The sequence below is a fragment of the Somniosus microcephalus genome, chromosome 8, assembly GCF_052327205.1.
Source record: "Somniosus microcephalus isolate GS21.2 chromosome 8, FLI_Smic_1.0, whole genome shotgun sequence".
Classification (NCBI taxonomy): domain Eukaryota; kingdom Metazoa; phylum Chordata; class Chondrichthyes; order Squaliformes; family Somniosidae; genus Somniosus; species Somniosus microcephalus.
The window spans coordinates 38,105,354-38,124,474 of NC_140994.1; the positions used below are offsets into that span (position 1 = coordinate 38,105,354).

At 46.9% G+C, this 19,121-nt stretch overlaps 1 protein-coding gene across 1 annotated transcript in view; it reads left to right on the forward strand.

Annotated features, from left to right (window-relative positions):
- The window catches only part of btbd16 (BTB (POZ) domain containing 16), a 151,788-nt gene that overhangs the window by 50,757 nt on the left and 81,910 nt on the right, over window positions 1-19,121 (forward strand). The window contains exons 10-11 of the mRNA XM_085994590.1: window positions 6,608-6,738; window positions 9,943-10,062. Coding sequence (XP_085850716.1) covers window positions 6,608-6,738; window positions 9,943-10,062 — 251 coding nt within the window. The remainder of the gene's footprint in view (window positions 1-6,607; window positions 6,739-9,942; window positions 10,063-19,121) is intronic.

The window sequence follows — 19,121 nt, forward strand, 5'->3', positions numbered from 1 at the left end:
CAAATTGTAAAGAGACAGTCTGTAGTTTTCATTAAATACTACATCACCGAATAACAAGGGGAATAGAATATGTGTTTTGATTTAGTATTAAAATCAGTTACAACAATGCAAATTCACTTTTAAGTGAAATGGCCAAGCAGCAAATATCACTGCACCCTCACGTCTGCAGGGCATAAAACCTCTATGAACCATAGAAATTTCAGCACAGAAGGAGGTCATTCTGCCAACTGGCACAGTGCTAGGCCCACATCAGAACTTTAATTACACTTCCCTCTCTCCCTGTACCTTTTTAATATTTTTCCTTTTCAAACTTTCCTTTTCTTAAATGCCATGCTTGATTTGGTTCAATAGTTACTTGCAGTAATGCATTCAGTATTCTATTAACCCTCTGTGTGGAAAAAAAATCTTCTTACCCTCACCTCTATGTTCATAGCACTAAATCTCAGTTTGTGCCTCCTTGTAGCGGATTCACTGATTCATTATTTACTCCCCTGAGTCCTTTCCAAATTTTGAACTTCTATTAGATCTCCCTTAACCTTCTCTGCTCTATTGAGCACAGTCCTAGCTTTTCTCTGTTCTTATCTCTCGTTGGGAGCTATTTTCCCCGCTGTAGCGCCAGTAGTTTAGGCGCTAAAGAGCCTCTGAGGTGGCCAAGATGGGGTCTTGAACTGCAGCGAAGGGTTAGCCCGCTTTTAACGCAAGATGCCATCTTGGTAAAGGAGTTTAAGCGCTCGCCAATAACGACTGCCACGAGGATGATTAAGCCTCTGATTAGCAATTCAATTTTCCCCTAACACTCATTAAAGAGGCTTTACAACATTTTGCTGGTTAGTGCTGCAATTAACGACCGCTCCTAAGAGTGACCAGCTCAACAGGAGTAAAGCTGCTGGTGAGGATTTCGAGCGCTGGATCTGGGGCAAAGGCGGGTATATGGAGTTAGGTCGCGGATCAGCCATGATCTCATTGAATGGCGGAACAGGCTCGAGGAGCTAAATGGCCTCCTCCTGTTCCTATGTTCCTATTAAAGCCATGCTCAGCTTTCACTGTTCACTTGCTGATTGAGATCGACTGACTACACTGCGTTTGAAGAGGACTTTTGATGCACATCAGTAGACTTTCCGGGAGACTTTTGTCAAGACTTCACAACACTCTATCAACATTTTTTCCAGAAGTTCTCTGAGGACTTCACCTAAAAAGAGTGAGTGCTGTGCTATTGTCCATTTGGAGACCTTATAGGACTCATCAGAAGAAAGATGGTTTGTCATGGGGATCTTGCTAGGGGTTTCCCTTGGTCTGGAGGAGAAATGGGAGGAGCAGCTGAGGCCAAGCAGAGCAGCACCAGCTGCTGGATGAGAGAGGGAGAGGAGGGACAGGCGGGCAAGAGAGCTCTCAGCTATAACTATCAGGAAAAACTGAGCAGGCTGGGGCTTTCTTCTCTAGAAAAGAGAAGGTTGAGGGGTGACCTGATAGAGGTCTTTAAAATTATGAAAGGGTTCAATAAGATAGACGTAGAGAAGATGTTTCCACTTACAGGGGGAGACTAAAACTAGGGGCCATGAATATAAGATACTCATGATTAAATCCAATAAGGAATTTAGGAGAAACTTCTTTACTTAGAGAGTGGTGAGAATGTGGAACTTGTCACCACATGAAGTAGTTGAGGCGAATAGCATAGATGCTTTTAAGGGGAAGCTAGATAAGCACGAGGGGGAAAGGAGTAGAAGGATGTGCTGATGGGGTGAGATGAAATAGGGTGGGAGGCAACTCGTGTGGAGTTATAAACACCAACATAGACCAGTTGGGCTGAATAGCCTGTTTCTGTGCTGCAAATTCTATGTAATTCTATGAGGCCCTATCCACCCACGGTCTTCAGAGAGCACTACTACTTCATTCACATGATGCAAGACCAGTGCATGAGGAGGCTGCGCTTTACCAAGGAGGTTGACACAGAGATTTGTGGCCTTGTGGAAGGAAAACTCAGACCTCGCAGCACAAGGTCACGGTAGCACTTAATTTTTATGCTACTGGCACCTTCCAGGCTTCCACAGGTGATATCAGTCACATATCTCAATCCTCTGGGCACTTCTGCATAAGGGAGGTTGCTGCTGCCCTATACGCTCTGAGAAATGACTATATATCATTCCCTATTGCCAGAGAAGACCAGAGGCAGAGAGCTCTCTAATTCGACAGGATTGTGGGATTCCCCATGGTCCAGGGAGCCATTGACTGCATGCATGCATGTGGCCATGCAAACCCCTCATTTAAAACCGGAGGTGTTCAGGAACAGGAGAGATTCCATTCCACCAATGTGCAGCTCCTGTGTGACCATCGGCAGTACATCATGCTGGTCAATGCCTGCTATCCAAGGTGCTGCCATAATGCTTTTATAATGAGACAGTCATCCGTCGTACAGATCTTTGAGCCCCAACGCAATATGCATGGCTAGCTACTGGGTGAAAAAGCTCATGACTCCCCTGAGAAAGTCCCAGACACCAGCTGAGCACTCATACAATGAGAGCCACTCTGCCACCAGGAATATCATTGAACAGACAATTGGAGTCCTCTAGCAGAGATTTAGATGCCTTGACTGGTCAGGAGATGCCCTGCAGTACTCGGCCAAGATGGTCTCCAGATTCGTGCTGACTTGCTGCACGCTCCTCAATCTGGCGATCATGAGAGACCAGCTGTTACCACCAGCAATTGTGCCAGAAGGTCAAGCTCAGGAGTCACAAGAGGAGGAGGAAGAGAGGGGAACCGGGGGAGCACCAGAGGGTTCCAGGTAGATGGCCATTACCTAGGAGGGATACTCGCCGCTATCTAATTGAAGACCGTTTTTGAGAGACGTCCTCCACCATCAGACTTTGGAGCACTGTTGCCACATGCCTTGCCTTCCACTACCCAATTACCATAATCACCCTTTATCTATACCAAAAACAAACAATGAAAACATTACAACAACCAACAGCACTTAGAAATATTAAACTATTCACCTTGGTGCTTACCCTTAGTGGCTATCCTATAAGTGCTTTTGCCTACTCTGGTGCTTCTATGAAGTGCAACCCGAGTGGCAGAAGCACGCGAGGTGGATGGCAGCTGAGAATCTGAAGCAGGCAGTTCAGATCTCCTCCTGGGACGCCCTCGAGAGGCTGAGCGCCGTGATGGCCGCCTCTCAGACTGCACCATTTCAGCATAGGCTTGATCAGACTGGTTCGCCTGGCTGTCGGGCAACTGCAAGGGCAATGGTGGAGTGGCGGGGGAAGGAGCAGGAATGCTGCCATCCGGAGAGAGGCCAGGAGGTTCCTGCTCCATGATTCTCATGCCACTACCCCGGGGCATCTATTCAACCAGCCCCAGTGATCTGCTGGAGGACAAATCTCTGGGCAGCTGAGACACTCTGCGAGCCCCTTTCAACCGAGGAGCCCAGAGCCACCATGGCAGCTGCCTGAGCTCCCCTTGCAGGACCTTGCTGTTCCATGGAAGCTGCTATGGAATCAGTCTGAGCTTCCATTGCAGCATTTACACGTTCCATGGAAGCTGTTTGGCATTCCATGGAAGCTGCTATGACTGCAGTGGAAGCTGCGACCTGAGTCATCAGACATTCTGCTGCAGAGGAGTCAGAGCTCGCAGGGCCAAGCTTCAGAAGTAGGCTGATGGATTTGACAAACCAAATGCTTGGTACAGTGGACAGCCTGCCTGAAAGCTTACAGATCGTGGCTAGGGAGATGGAAGAGTCCGCCTCCAGCTTGGCCTGTGGCTTGACACAGAGTCTGGAACCCATCAGACATTGCATGATGTTGGGCTCCACAAGTCGCTGTATGGAATTGGCCAGCTTCTCCATGCTGGAGAGGATAGGTTTGGGGGATTAGGGATCAGGAATAGTTGTGGATATGTAAGGAAGCTGGAGCAAACATAAGATAAGAATTAGGAGCAGGAATAGGCCATATGGCCCCTCGAGCCTGCTCCGCCATTCAATAAGATCATGGCTGATCTTCGACCTCAACTCCACTTTCCCGCCCGATCTCCATATCCCTTGATTCCCCTAGAGTCCAAAAATCTATCTATCGCAACCTTAAATATACTCAACGGTGCAGCATCCACAGCCCTTTGGGGTGGAGAATTCCAAAGATTCACAACCCTCTGAGGAAAGAAATTCCTCCTCATCTCAATCTTAAATGGTCAACCCCTTATTCTAAGACTATGCCCCTAGTTCCAGACACTCCAGCCAGGGGAAACAACCTCTCAGCATCTACCCTGTCAATCCCCCTCAGAATCTTGTATGTTTCAATGAGATCACCTTTCATTCTTCTAAACTCCAGAGAGTGTAGGCCCAATCTACTCAATCTCTCTTCATAGGGCAGCTCTCTCATCCCAGGAATCAATCTAGTGAACCTTCATTGCATCGCCTCTAAGGCAAGTATATTCTTCCTCCGATAAGGAGACCAAAACTGTGCACAGTATTCCAGGCGTGGTCTTACCAAAGCCCTGTACAATTGTAGCAAGTGACCACATAGGTCTAGGTGATATGTCCCCTGCTCTGCCTGTGGCTATGGCGTCTACCACTTCCCTCCCGAATACCACCAGCACTGCCTCCTCAAGGGTCGTGCTTCCCCTCCCCCCGGTCAGGTCCTGCTGGTGCCTGTTATGTGCTATCTTGTTCTGGAGGAGAATGAATGGTGACTGTGAATGAGTGTATTGGCAGGTGTGTTTGTGTGTGTGATGCCTCACATGGTTATTGAGCTGTGAGCTGTGTCTGAGATGTGAGTCGTGCCTATGAAGGATGCAATGTCAGTGTATATTAGATGGTGGATGCAGTGTGTTGATGTTGTGATGCTGGTGGTGGTGCAGTTATTGAGAAGTGTGTTTGTGAGATGAGATTTTACCTTAACCAGTCATGTTGAATGTGGTACCCTTGTTTAAAAATGGAGAAAAGGATAGACTGAGTAATTACAGGCCAGTCAGCCTAACCTCGGTGGTGGGAAAATTATTGGAAAGAATTCTGAATGACAAGATAAATCTTCATTTAGAAAGACACGGATTAATCAAGGATAGTCAGCACGGATTTGTTAAGGGAAGGTCGTGTCTGACTAACTTGATTGAATTTTTTGAGGAGGCAACAAGGAGGGTAGTGCGTTTGATGTAGTGCATATGGACTTTATCTTCAACTGTATAAAACACTAGTTAGGCCTCGGCTAGAGTACTGCATGCAGTTCTGGTCACCTCATTACAGGAAAGATGTGATTGCACTAGAGAGAGTACAGATGAGTTTTACAAGGATGTTACTGGGAGTAGATAATCTTAGCTATGAGGAAAGACTGGCTAGGCTGGGTTTGTTTTCCTTGGAACAGAAGAGGCTGAGGGGAGACCTTATTGAGGTGTATAAAATTATGAGGGGCCTAGATAAAGTGGATAGAAAAGACCTATTTCCCTTAGCAGTGGGGTCAAAAACCAGGGGGCACAGATTTAAAGTAATTGGGGGAAGGTTTAGAGGGGATTTGAGGGGAAATTTCTTCACCCAGAGGGTTGTGGGGGTCTGGAACTCACTGCCTGAAAGGGTGGTAGAGGCAGGAACCCTAACCACATTTAAAAAGTACTTGGATGTGCACTTGGGATTCTGTAACCTGCAGGGCTACGGACCAAGAGCTGGGAAGTGGGATTAGGCTGGATAGCTCTTTGTTGGCCGGCGCGGACACAATGGGCCGAAATGGCCTCCTTCCGTGCTGTAACTTTCTATGATTCTATGAATCATTATATTTTTTGCAGCACTGGAGCCATGTCCTGGGGGCAATGCTCCTGACTGTGACCACCTTGGCAATCTCCTCCTACATCCGCAGCATTAGTTTCCTCTGTGGCCTCCTTCCCCCCTGCGGGTACAGGACATCCCTCCTCCGCTGTACCTCCTCCACCAAGACCTCCAGCACTACCTCTGAGAATCTGTGAGCCCTCTTCCTCGGTCCCTGAGCCATCTTGAGAAGTGCTGTTGTCCTGCTCCTTCAGTTTCACCGTCAGCCAGCGCACTCCAGACCTTCAGTAGAAGTGCGGGCGCGGAGGCTAAACCTGTAGCTCTGTTTTAGCACCTCCAGGCACGTTTAAATCATGGTAATCAGCAGACTGCGGGCTAAATCCAGACTTTTAAACAGGCGTGTTTTATTTGCACAGCACCCACTTAGCACCTGTTTTCACCCTTTCCCCAAAATAACCCCCGTAGCCTCTTCGTAAATCTACATTGCACCTTTGTTGTAGCAGCATTATCTTTTTGCAATGGGGTGCTCAAAACTGCACACAGTTCTCCAAGTAACCAACGCCTTCCATAGATTCATCATCACCTTTTTGTTTTTGTAATCAAGGCCCCTGTATGTAAAACCGGGAATCCCATTTTACCAATATGAAGGTGTGACTCACGCAGTAAATCAGGTTTCTGAGTCTCAAGGAAAAATTTCCTCTGTGCACTACGTGTAACAAAAATATCTGTTTACAAGGAACAAATTCCATTTGAATTTCTGGATTACTTGGTTTTCAGATGAGTGTGTATTGCTCTCAGGGCTCTAGATGGAGCTGCTGCTTGATAAGGTTTATTGAATCAACTGTTGATTAGCTGTTTCTGATTCAGTATAACCAGGAGAAAATGATACAGGCCTGCGAGAGATGGTTGGAGTTAAATCTTATTGTGCATCTAAGATATGAGGCCACGTTCCGAGATCTGCAAATGGAGGTCCTGCAAAAAATGTTATTATCCCCAAGGTCAGTCGTCCATGTTACAGTATAAGAACTGTTTAGGGATATGTACATTTTATTTATTTATTTATTTAAAATAACAACTTAGCTTTAATAATTCACTCCTGATTTAGCTGTGTTTTAAAATTATTGGTATGCTACTTCCTGCATAATTACAACGTATAATTATCATTATGAGCTCATTCTCAGCTGTGGCTCAGTGGGTAGCACACTCGCCTCTGAGTCAGAAGGTTGTGGGTTCAAGTCTCACTCCAGGGACTTGAGCACATAAATGTAGGCTGACACTCCAGTGCAGTGCTGAGGGAGTGCTGCACTGTCGGAGATGCCGTCTTTCGGATGAGACGTTAAACCGAGGCCCCGTCTGCTCTCTCAGGTGGACACAAAAGATCCCATGGCACTATTTCGAAGAAGAGTAGTGGAGTTATCCTCGGTGTCCTGGCCAATATTTATCCCTCAACCAACATAACAAAAACAGATTATCTGGTCATTATCACATTGCTGTTTGTGGGAGCTTGCTGTGTGCAAATTGGCTGCTGCATTTCCCACATTACAACAGTGACTCCACTTCAAAAAGTACTTCATTGACTGTAAAGCGCTTTGAGATGTCCGGTGGTCGTGAAAGGCGCTATATAAATGCAAGTCTTTCTTTCTCTCTTGAAACAGCACTCAGATATCACGATTAGTAGCTGTTAAGTTTTTGGGTCTCAGCCTGGATATTCTATTCAGGTTTGGGAATCACAGACCATTCCTGTAAGTGAACCTCAAATGTCCGATGATTTGGAGTCTGTCTTAACTTGCCCAATATCAATTGTGGATCCAGGGATCGAACAGTAAACTCTTGCCACTGCTGGAATATAATCACATGCCACACATGATTCTCCCTGTCCTCGGTAGATACTCTGTGAATATACCCTCTGTTAATATCTATCATAGTTTCTGGCCACATGGGGCATCGGAGATGCACCCGTAGTGGCACTTGTGCCTGCCTGCCTTCTCATGCTAATTAGGTTCCCTCCCACTGGCCCTTGTAAACTCCAGTGAGGTCAGCATTCAAGGACAGTGGTGACTGTGATCCCAATGTAATCACCGGGATCACATCCTGAAGAATTTCAAGGCCCATGTATTTCAGTTTGTAAATTTCAGTTGTTGATATTAACAGGTTTAAAGGCCTGGATTTTCCTCTGCTGCATTTTACTTGCTGGAACTGCCGTGGAGCGGGACTTCTACCCGAAAACATGACCCCATCGTAGCTTCAACCCATTTTTCTGGGTCCAGGCCTATTACCTATACAGGATGTGCTCCCAGCGGCATTTTCAGTTTTCAGAGGGAGCCCACCTCTGCAGGGAAGGAAAATGTCATGTTGCTGCAGGGGGCACTCATTGCAGCACCTCAAGTGGGCGGGACAATTGACCTCAAGGCCCAGATGTAAAATCATTCAAGGTTCCTTCTGATTAGTGCCCAGTGACTCATGCTTATATGTCTTATATATGTGTGAGTTTGTGCATACACATCAGGACTGAGCTCAGTTGTGAAGTCCTCAGTGGTCAATAGCAGTGCCAGCGAGCACCAATGGGGTTCACACATGATCAATGGGCTACTAATGGCTGCTGGTGCTTGTGGAACTGCACCTCAGCAAGAGTTATTGTCATCAGGAAAGTAAGGGAGAAAATGGAAGAAAAATGTATTTGCTTTATGATACTCTGTATGTAATGTCCTAAATTTTAATAAATGTAGATATATAGGTATTGACCGAGTTTGCAAGATACTTTGACTTTTGAAATTGAGTTGTTTTTCAATTAAATGTCTAGCCAATATTGTTCACTGGAAATTGCATATTAAAGGAAAATATTAAATCATGTTTAAGACAGAATTAAAATTATGATCGTAATTCAAGGGTGGAAGGAGTTCTTAACATTAGCTTGATATGGAATTGATTAAAGATATGCTTAGTTGGCAATCCGGTTTATAATTACTATATATTAGCAAATGTGTTTAAAAAGATATAAAGGAAACACGCTTAATAGTATGAAATTATTTCCTTACGATTGATTCGAAATGGAATACTATTTCAAATTGACGTTTGTTTCTTAAAGAGGACCTAGATTCACCTGAGTTACTAGCTAATCCTAAACATTATAAACAGAGATACCTAGATACTTTCAATCATCCTTTGTTTTACTATTTTAAGCTGCATGTCAGAGGTACCCTGGAATTATGTAAAATTCTACATACATGCCCACCTGGAACACTAACAAAACCTGACCAACAATTTCCAAAAGGCTGACACGGCCTCACAAAATCTGGCAAGCCAGAAACAATCCTGAATATAGGCATGTAGTCACTGAACATGCAGTGGGGCCTGGGCTTGTCATAACTGAGCGAGCAGGTGGTTCAACATTCCATCATTTGTACAGCAGAAGATAGTGCTAACAATTGCAGGGCTTTTCCTTAATATTTTTACGGAGAAATTGTGGGCTATTTTGAATATTTTGGTACCACCTGTTGCTAAATTGGATTGTTAAATTGTTTATACAGTTGTCAGTGTGACATGGAGACACTCTTCTCCCCTCAACCTTTCATGCTGGCAGTCTTGTCCCCCATCACCTCTCCCTTAATATTATGCTGGCACTTTTCTCATTTCTCCCATTTCACACTGGGGACCTCGTCCTCTTCCCCTCAGTTCATGCTGGCATTCCTCTCCCCTTCTCTAGTACAAGCTTGTACCCTTTTCCTCTCTTCCCTCACTGTCCTTCACAGCTCCTGGCTGATGCTACCTCCAATGCAACAGAGTTTCACCCCTGGTGTAACAGCATCATCAGCTAGGAGCCAGGAGCTGCCCTTATTTTTGTTTGTGGTTAAGCAGACACTTCAAAACACTGGCAGCGTGAAATGTGCATGGTTGGCATGTATGAACTTTGTCCTCCCTTCAGTGACATTAGGAAGTTTAATTCCAATGAAGTTTAATTACAAAGTAAATGGGGACAACTTGTTGATAATCCTCATTTGTGATCTCAGTGAAGGTGTGATTGAATAGCAGTCTGATCAAAGCATGAAACAGAAACAGGGGATGACTGAATGATGTAATTGAGTTTATGTATGCCTTCCTTTGTAACATTTAGGATTATGTTACAATTCACAACATCCCAGTTCCCCTTTAATTACTATGATGTTATATGTTGAAATTTACATTGTGATGTTCTGATATTGCAGATTGTTTACTTTTACTGAATATCACGTACTACAAACTATCCTCTGCTGGGTTTTCCTTCAGGTGAATTCCGAGGTACGGATAATGCCACCGTACAGCGAAATCATAGCCTATTTTATCAGGTGACTACCTTATTACTCTGCTTACGATTACTCATTGTAAAACAATTTTAGTTTAAATGAATGACTCTGGAAGATGAATATTTGTGTTCAATTTGTTAAATCACACAAATAAAATATTCAGCATTCCCACCCCCACCCTCCACCTAATAACATGAAGTCTGGAATCTATATTTTACCAGTGAAATAGGATATAAGCAATCATCTGATTGTGATTTTTTTTTTCCAGTCTGCCCATTTGCAAATATTGTTGAGGCCTTTCTGTAATTTCTTGGATACTTCATTAAACTTTACTGCCTCCTTCTCCAGGTTTTGTATCATCTGCAAATTTTGCACTGTGTTTCTGAATCCAGATAATTTATATGGATCAGAAACAGTAAGGGCCCCAGCACCTGGGGCACATCAAGCAGTACATCAGCCCAATTTGACATAATTCCCCTAACTAACACTCACTGCTTCCTCTCTTTCAGCCAGTTCCTTATCCACCTGCATGTGTTACCTACAATATCCATTTGTGTAGCAGCATTTGATGTGGAACTTTTTTCAAGGCTTTCTGGGAGGCTAGGTATACGGGGGCATAAATTTGATGGCGCCCGATACCGTTGCACTCTCGCAGCAGAAGAGAGAAGCCTGAAGACCATCCTAAACTTGTCCTCGGGCCTCATTGGAATAAATCAGGCGAGCTACTGGCGCCAATTGGGCAGCCCGATGCAGCTCAGCGGTCTGGGCCGTTTGAGCTTCAGCTGGCTCGGATGCTGAGACAGGCCGCAGGTAAGCCCAGAGAGGGAAGGGGAGCACAGGGTAGCTGTGGCCCACAGTATTAATCTGGAATAACAACAGAAAACTCTGGAAAAACTCAGCAGGCCAGGCAGCATCCGTGGAGAGAGAAACAGAGTTAACGTTTCAGGTCTGGGACCCTTCATCAGAACTGGAAAAAGCTGGATATGTAACAGATATTAAGCAGGTGCAGAGACAGGAGGGCATTGAAGGAACATACTGTGCCTTTGAAAGAGGCAGGAAAGATAAAATGTTGCAAATGGGAATGGCAAAATCATACAGCATAAAAAATGGGGGCAGGGGTTATAGTTTGAAATTGTTGAACTCAATATTGAGGCCAGAAAGCTTTAAAGTACCTAGGCCTAGAAATTCAGTGGGCTGCGCCACCCATTAGCACCTTAAGAGGGCGCTAAGTGGGTCGGAAGCCACTGGCCACGCCTCCCGCTAAATTTAGCGGGACGCTAATGGCGGCGCTAGCCGTTAGCGCTGCGCCGCTACCGATGACATCATCGGTGTGCGCAGCGCCCCGCTACCGCCCTGATCGCGATATTTAGTTGCGCACCCTGCTTTAACGCCGGATGCTATTTGTGACCGGTTCAGGGGGGCCTACCTGCGGCGGTAGAGGCGCTAATTAAAGGAGAGGTGCGGGGCAGCCATTTTTTTTGCTGGCCGCCTGCCAGCACCTCTCTGCGCTGCCGTCCCCGGCCTCCTGAGCCCCCACGGAGCGCCGACTGCGTTCCAAGAGCCCGGCACTTCTCCTCGGTGCACTGCACAAGGCCCCTCCCCTTTAAGAAGGGGAGGAAGGCCTGCAGTACCGCAGCACGCCGTGCCACAGCGTGTGGCGCTGCGGCACGTTGCGCAGCGATCTTCAGCTGCAGCGCCCCGAGAGAGATGCGGGGCGCCTCCAGTAGCGTCGCGCTTCCCTCTGGGGCGCGCAAAGTGAATTTCCGGCGGGCGACCGCGACTACTTCCGGGGCGCTCGCCCTGGCGATGCTGGTGCCCCAAACGGGGCACTACTGAATTTCTAGGCCCTAATCTTTAAAGTTCCTCGAGCTTACGTTGAGCTACATTGGAACAATATAATAGGCCGAGGACAGAGAGATCAGAGTGGGAGTGAAGCGGTGAATTAAAGTGACAGGCGACCGGAAGCTCAGGGTCACCCTTACGGATTGAACGGAGGTGTTCCGCAAAGCGGTCGCCCAATCTGCGTTTGGTCTCCCCAATGTAGAGGAGACCGCATCGTGAGCAGTGAATACAGTATACTAAATTGCAAGAAGTACAAGTAAACCGCTGTTTCACCTGGAAGGGGTGTTTGGGGCCCTGGACAGTGGGAAGGGAGAAGGTAAAAGGGCATGTGTTGCATCTCCTGCGCTTGCATCCGCAGTATTTTGCTATTGTATTAATCTGGAGGCAGGAAGGGCATTCCTGCTCATCCTGGCTCCACATTAAAGAAAGTTTAAAAAGAAATTGCCTGCTGTCAGAGGCCTCCAGCAGGGGCTGTTGGTTAGGCCACTGTAGAACCAGAGCAAGCTCCGACTAGTTTACAAATTCAGCAAATAGGTCCTGAAATGGGCACAGGGTTCTCATTTCAATATTGAAATGGGACCTGTGCTCATTTCAAGTGGGCTTTAGGGCCGCCTAAAAAAAAAAGGCCTTGATAATATTTTGTGGTTCCCCGAATGCTCAGCAAATTGGGCACGGGTCTTTGCTCTGCTAAATTTGTCATCGTTGCGCATGTTTTATGCCTGTAACAGGGGTGAATTATGTTGTTGAATTTTCCCCCACAATATCATTGGGCTTTCAAATGTCCACTTGGGACGCCACTTCCTAAAAGGTGTTTAAAAGGTTAGTCAGGTAGGATTTCTGCCCCTTCTGAAAGTGTTAGCTGACACTAGGTTATTTTCATGTTGGTAATTCTCAACTTTCTTCCTAATGATCAATTCCATTATTTGGCTGGTTACTGATGTAGGACGAGTAGATCTCCAGTTACTTGGGTTTATTTTGTTCTGTTTCTTGAAACTAGGCTTGTTGGCTTGTTTCCAATCCAGTAGGACCGGGCCTGTATTTATTAGCTTCAGGATGATTGTGAGCACTTCATAGATTTCATCCCTATTCTGACTTCTGCTCTTGGGTTTATAGGATCTGTGTATGAGGATTTATTGGTTTTGAGTCCTGCATGCCTGTCTAGGACAGCTATGCAAATGATATCAAAGTTAGGTTCAGCTGTACAATCTCCTATGAAGGACGTAACTAGTGTTCATTATTTTGTGGTCGTATGTTGTAATTTAACATATCTATCTATGTATGCTGTAATATGTTTTTATACACTAAAATTAGAATATCTTTGTCCTTTGACACAGAGACGAAGGCAAGTTATTTATAACTGCTAAAATCTACTTTAAAAGAAAGCCCCTGAGAGCAAATAAAATGTATTGTATTTTCCTCAGAGAGGATTACTTAGGAAATGGGATTACATTTTCCATAATGCATTGCTTTGAGGTCCAACAACATTAGAATCTTGAAAGATTTCGATGGTGCAAGGTTTCTTGTTAACTTCAGATTCCTGTGTACTTGTGAAGTATTAAAATCATAAGTAAATAGGAAGTTATTTTATGCTTCAGAATAACTTAAATAGCAATGATACATACATTAATCATATCCTTTGTACAAGCAGTCAAAAGCCAAGAATTGTATCTGCTGTGGAAATTCCATGGTGTTTCCTGATAGCTATGTATCCTGAACAGATAGTGGGCCGAGCTGATGGTATGAGCTACAGCTTTTCTACCATCTTAACAAATGTACAGACTTGAAATAGATGTTCTTGATGTTCTGAGCAGAAAGTATGAGAGATTTGAAGAGTTGTCATACCTTGGTACTCCTGAAGAGATGATTAAATCCCCTATAGCACTGTAGGTAGCTTCTGGCAAAAATACTGGTGGCATTAATGTGTTGTGCCACTTTCACTGTATCCATTCACCAATTCCTGTCACAGTACCCATCTACCATTCCATATAGAAGAGGATCCCCTCTATGTTGTTCACTTGCTTAACCAGACTCTCCGTGGCTGCATCCAAAATCCTCCAGGCTCTGCTGGAACTCATGTTTTCCACATACATCTTCCTGCAAAATCACCCATTCCTTTGTATTATTTTTCCACTCAAAATCGGTATCAAGTACAACAGTTGTAGAATTGAGCTCCCTAAAAACAGCCCCATAATCTATCTTAGTTCCATCCTCAGAAGAATACTCTTCCCGTACCAGTATGACTTTTTCTATTTCCTATATCCTCAAGGAGAATGTCAATTTATTATCTATTCCTGCTGAATTGCTGAAGGTTTTGTGCATTGGACCTGTGCACACTAAGAATTGGATTAAAACTGCTCAAGCTATTTCATGTAGGACTCTTACAATCAGCAGAAAGGAGACATTCATCCCAACAGTTTGAGTTGAATTTGAGCCCAAGCACCATGCAACTTTTTTCTCCTTTTAAAATGATTTACAAAGAATCAGGTTGGGCCAGCTATTGCTGAAAAATAACAGCATCTGAATGATGCACACCATTATTAATGCACAAATTGATCAACAGCTTGTAGTGCAAAAGACATACCCCATGAATTGCAAATCGCCACAAGTTGCTGGCCGATTTGCACCGTTCCACCATTAGCTTCACGAAACTGGCCCGTGATTTTTATGAAGTTGCTGCATTTGCACATTACTTGGCCATTAAACTCGCCATGGAAAGTTAAGTGTAGTAATTATCAGCATAAGTACCCATTTAACGACATGATCATTGTTAATGATTACCAATCAACCTCTCTTGCCCAGAAAATAAATCATTTTCAGTGTGGTTGTGAAAATTTTGAAATTTACATTTTTATTCTTACTTTACCTTTCTGGCTCTTTTTTTTCTCTTTCTTAATCCAATCTTTCTTTCCCTCTCTTTATTTCTCTTTCTGTACCTGATTTAACATTTAATTCACCCTCCTTCTCAGTCCATCCTCTGTTTATTTCTCAATCCTTTAATCTCATTGGTTAAGGAGATAGACTGTCCTGTTGTTCACCAATGCCTCAGATGCCCTGTTGTCCTCGCTGCGCCGTTATCAACGCGCACTTCCAGCAACTTTGTGGTCAAATATTTTAAAACTGTAAGTCTAATAGGGCATGCCGTGAGATGCCCCACTCCAGCAAAATCTGGCTCTATATATATTTTTTAAAGCTTTTGCCTTAGAAGACAAAAGAGTATGATATTGAGTGAGAAGTTAAAAATGCTCCAGTTTTTTTGGGGGGGCGGGGAGTTTTTTTTAGATATAATTAAAATAAGTTTGTTTTTAATTCCCAGTGTCTAGACAGGTACATATTCCCTTTCTTTGTACTCTACTAACAGTAATTGCACATCAAGATTTTATCCAGAAATTAACTAGTCAGTTGTTTCTTTTGTGTTTCAACTGGAATACTTTTAACATTGGACCAGAATTTGCTGGAGCGAGGCCCCGTTAGTTACACATTTTCGCTCACCCCTCGGGTCGAAAACATTTTTATGCCGTAAATTGCTGGAAGTGTGAGCTGATAACGGTGCTACCTGCACTAGGTCAGTGGGGCATCTGAGACCTTGGTGACCGATGGGACCAACAGCCTGTCTCCTTTACCAATGAGATTTAAGGATAGAGAAAGATACAGAGGAACGACTGACGAGGAAATAGTAGAATTGGAGTCAGATTAGGTAGAGAAAAAAATAAAATGAGACAAAGAAAGATTGGATTAAGAGAGAAGAAAAAAAGACAGAAAAGAAAATTAAGAAAAGAATTAAAATGTTTAAAATTTAAAATTTTAAAAACTATTAAGAACAATTTACTACCTGCAAGAATGAGATGCCACAGTTTCAACTGAGCTGGAGAGATTGAGTGGCATTGCAGGAACATAAATCTAGTCATTAAAAGGGTCCTTGCGCTGTGAAGTACCAGCCCTAACTTTCTGCGGCGAGTTTCATTCGTGTTTACTGCGCAAATGCAGCAATTTCTTGAAACTCACGGGGAGGTTGACGACAAGCTGCCATTTTCACGAGGCTAATGGTGGAGCGGTACAAATCATCCAGCAATTTGTGGTGATTTGTAACTCAAGGGGTATCTCTTCCTCGCCACAGATTGCTGGACGATTTATACACTTACAACTTACACTTAATGTGCATTAAAATCGCCATTATTTTCCCAGCAAATTCTGGACCAATAAGTTGCATTGAAGCATGTAAAGAACTGCACACACTTAAAGGGGAGGCAATGTATGACTGCCCAATATTCTTTAATAAACTAAATGGGTCAGTTCTGTGTCGTGAGCATCATTCTGGCGATAGTTGTTCCATTGCTGTGTATCTATCTATCTATATATATAAAGTGGTTCTTCTGTCTGTCTGTCATGCCATCTGTCTGTCTGTATTGAATAAACTCGAAAGTTATAGAGCGTACCTACACGTGTGTTACGTCGAAAGAAAGCTGACGATTCCAGAACTGTCCTAAGCGTATTTACGTTTTAGCCGGACAACAATTGCGCCCGTGGTATCCAAAAAACGTTCAACATTCCGCTCATTATCCGCTCATTAGCATCGAGTGACGTCGAGGTCGACCAATCGTACGGCGGCTTCCTGGCGCATGCGGCCGGGCCCTCCTACGGAGGAGTGACGGGACGATTGACCAATCCTACGCTTTGGTGACCTGACGGTCCACCAATCAGTGCGTGTGTGGGCGGGCCTTATCGTTCTGAACCGAGGTGAGTCGCCGCCATCTTGATTCTAAACTTTTCATTTCTTTTTCCCACTTTCTGCGTGTTTCTTTTCAAATCTACATTTCCAGCAAAAAAAAAGTTGCTTTTAAAACACAAATTGTTTTTAAAAAAAGTTAATGAATTTGTAAATCTTTTCTCTAACCTCTATAATTCTCCTACCTGTCACCGTTTTTCCAGGCCTGGGGCCTAGGCTTCTCCAACTGCCAGCAGTGCAACTCTAGACCCAGGCTCCCGGCCTAGGCAGAGACAAACACTGGCAGAGGAGAGAGGGTGTGCTGCCTCAGCTCCATTCCCAGGGTCAGTAGGTGGGGAGGCTTCATAAGCAACTGGGGTAGGTCGCAAGCCCCGAATAATAATCTGAAGATCCTGTGTTTGCAGCTGAGGAAATTTCTTCTGCAGACAGCCCCAGGTTAACGGCAGCCATCTTTGTCAAGGAGGGCGAAAAGTTTCAGTGCGACGCCATTTTGATTCAGTGTGTAACAGAGTGCCTGCGCGGCCATCTTAGTACAGGAACAGAGAGTGGGTGGGGCTTCTGTGCTCCAAATCGGGTCCTGGTGACCGAGGCAGACAATCGGCTGTGTGGGCGGGGCCTAATCTTTCCAACTGAAAAGCAAGCGACGGCCATTGTTTGTGCTACAACACTGAGAGGTGAGGACCCCCTTTTTTAATCAAAAGATTGGTGAGGTTGTAAAGTGTATGTTATAGAAAGATTTACCAAAAATGTTTTATAAGTACAGGAAACTTTGTGCTATCCAGAGGTGAGCTATCCGGCAATCTGGAGCCACCACAAAAATCAGCAGCCGTTTTTATTCTTTGTTTATTTTCCTTTGTTTCAACAGTCAAGCTGTGCAAGGTCTGTAGCTATAGCAACAGCTTTAGCTGCAGAGCTTCAGGGCCACACCCAGTGTTTAGAAGCTGTTGCTAAGCAACAGTGTTTGTTGTCAAATACGGAGATAAGAATCTCCGTATCTTCTCAACATTAACTCTGGAGAGGGTGGGGTGCCGGATAGCACAAAGTTTCCTGTACTTTAAGTTTATCTCCCCCGCTCCCTTTCCACCCCCCCACACCCCCCCTCCCCCCTCCACACCCCCCACACCCCCTCCCCCCACACTCCCTTCCCCCCACCTCCCCACACACCCCTCCCCACCACACCCCTTCCCCCCCCTCCCCACACCCCCTTCCCCCCTCCCCACCCCATTCCCCCCTCCCCACCCCCCTTCCCCCCTCCCCACCTTCCCCCCCTCCCCACCCCCCATTCCCCCCTCCCCACCCCCCATTCCCCCCTCCCCCATTCCCCCTCCCCACCCCCCCCCATCCCCCCCTCCGCACCCCCCCTTCCCCCCCTCCGCACCCCCCTTCCCCCTCCCCACCCCTCCCCTTCCGCACCTCCCACCACACCCCTTCCCCCCCTCCCCACCCCCCTTCCCCCTCTCCTCCACACCCCTTCCCCCCCTCCCCACCCCCCCTCCGCACCCCCCCTTCCCCCTCCCCTCCACCCCCATCCCCCTCCCCTCCACCCCCATCCCCACCCCTTCCCCCTCCCCTCCCCTGGCCACCTTGCCCCCTTCCCCCCTTTCCCCCCCTCGCCCCCTTGCCCCTTCCCCCCTCCCCCCTCCCCTTCCCTCCCTCCTCCTTCCCCTCCTTCCCCCTCCCCTCCCCCCACCTCCCCACATCCCCCTTCCCCTCCCTCCCACATCCCCCCTCCCCTTCCCTCCCCTTCCCCCCTTCCCCCCTCCCCTTCCCCCTCCCTTCCTCCTCCCTCCCCCTTCCCCCTCCACCCTCCCCTTCCTCCCCTCCCTCCTCCTCCTCCCTCCCCCTCATCGCCCCCCTTCCCCTTCCCCACTCCCCCCTCCCCCTCCCACTCACTCCCCCCCCCTCCCCCTCCTCCCTCCCCCACTCCTCCCCCTTCCCCTTCCCCGTCCCCCAATCCCCCCCTCCCCCCTCTCCTCCCCTTCCCCGTCCCCACTCCCCTTCCCCCTCTCTCCCCCTTCCCCCACTCCTCCCCCCTTTCCCCCTCCCCCTCCACTCCCCCCCCTCCCCACACCCCCACACCCCCTCCTCCCCACACTCCCTTCCCCCCACCCCCCTTCCCCCCTCCCCCCCACCCCCCTTCCCCCCTCCCCCACCACACCCCTTCCCCCCTCCCCACCCCCTCTCTCCCCCCTCCCCACATCCCCCTCCCCCCTCCGCACCCCCTTCCCCTCCCCTCCACCCCCCTCCCCACCCCTTCCCCCCTCCTCTCCCCTGCCCCCTTCCCCCTACCCCTCCCCTCCCCCCTTCCCCTCCCCTGCCCCCTTCCCCCCTTTCCTCCGCCCCTTCCACCCTTCCCCTCCCCTTCCCTCCTTCCCTCCCTCCCCTCCCCTTCCCTCCTTCCCCTCCCCTTCCCTCCTTCCCCCCTCACCTCCCCACATCCCCCCCTCCCCCCTCCCCCTCCCCCCCTTCCCCCTCCCCTCCCCTCCCCGCTCCCCACATCCCCCCTCTCCCTTCCCCCCTCCCTCTCCCCTTCCCC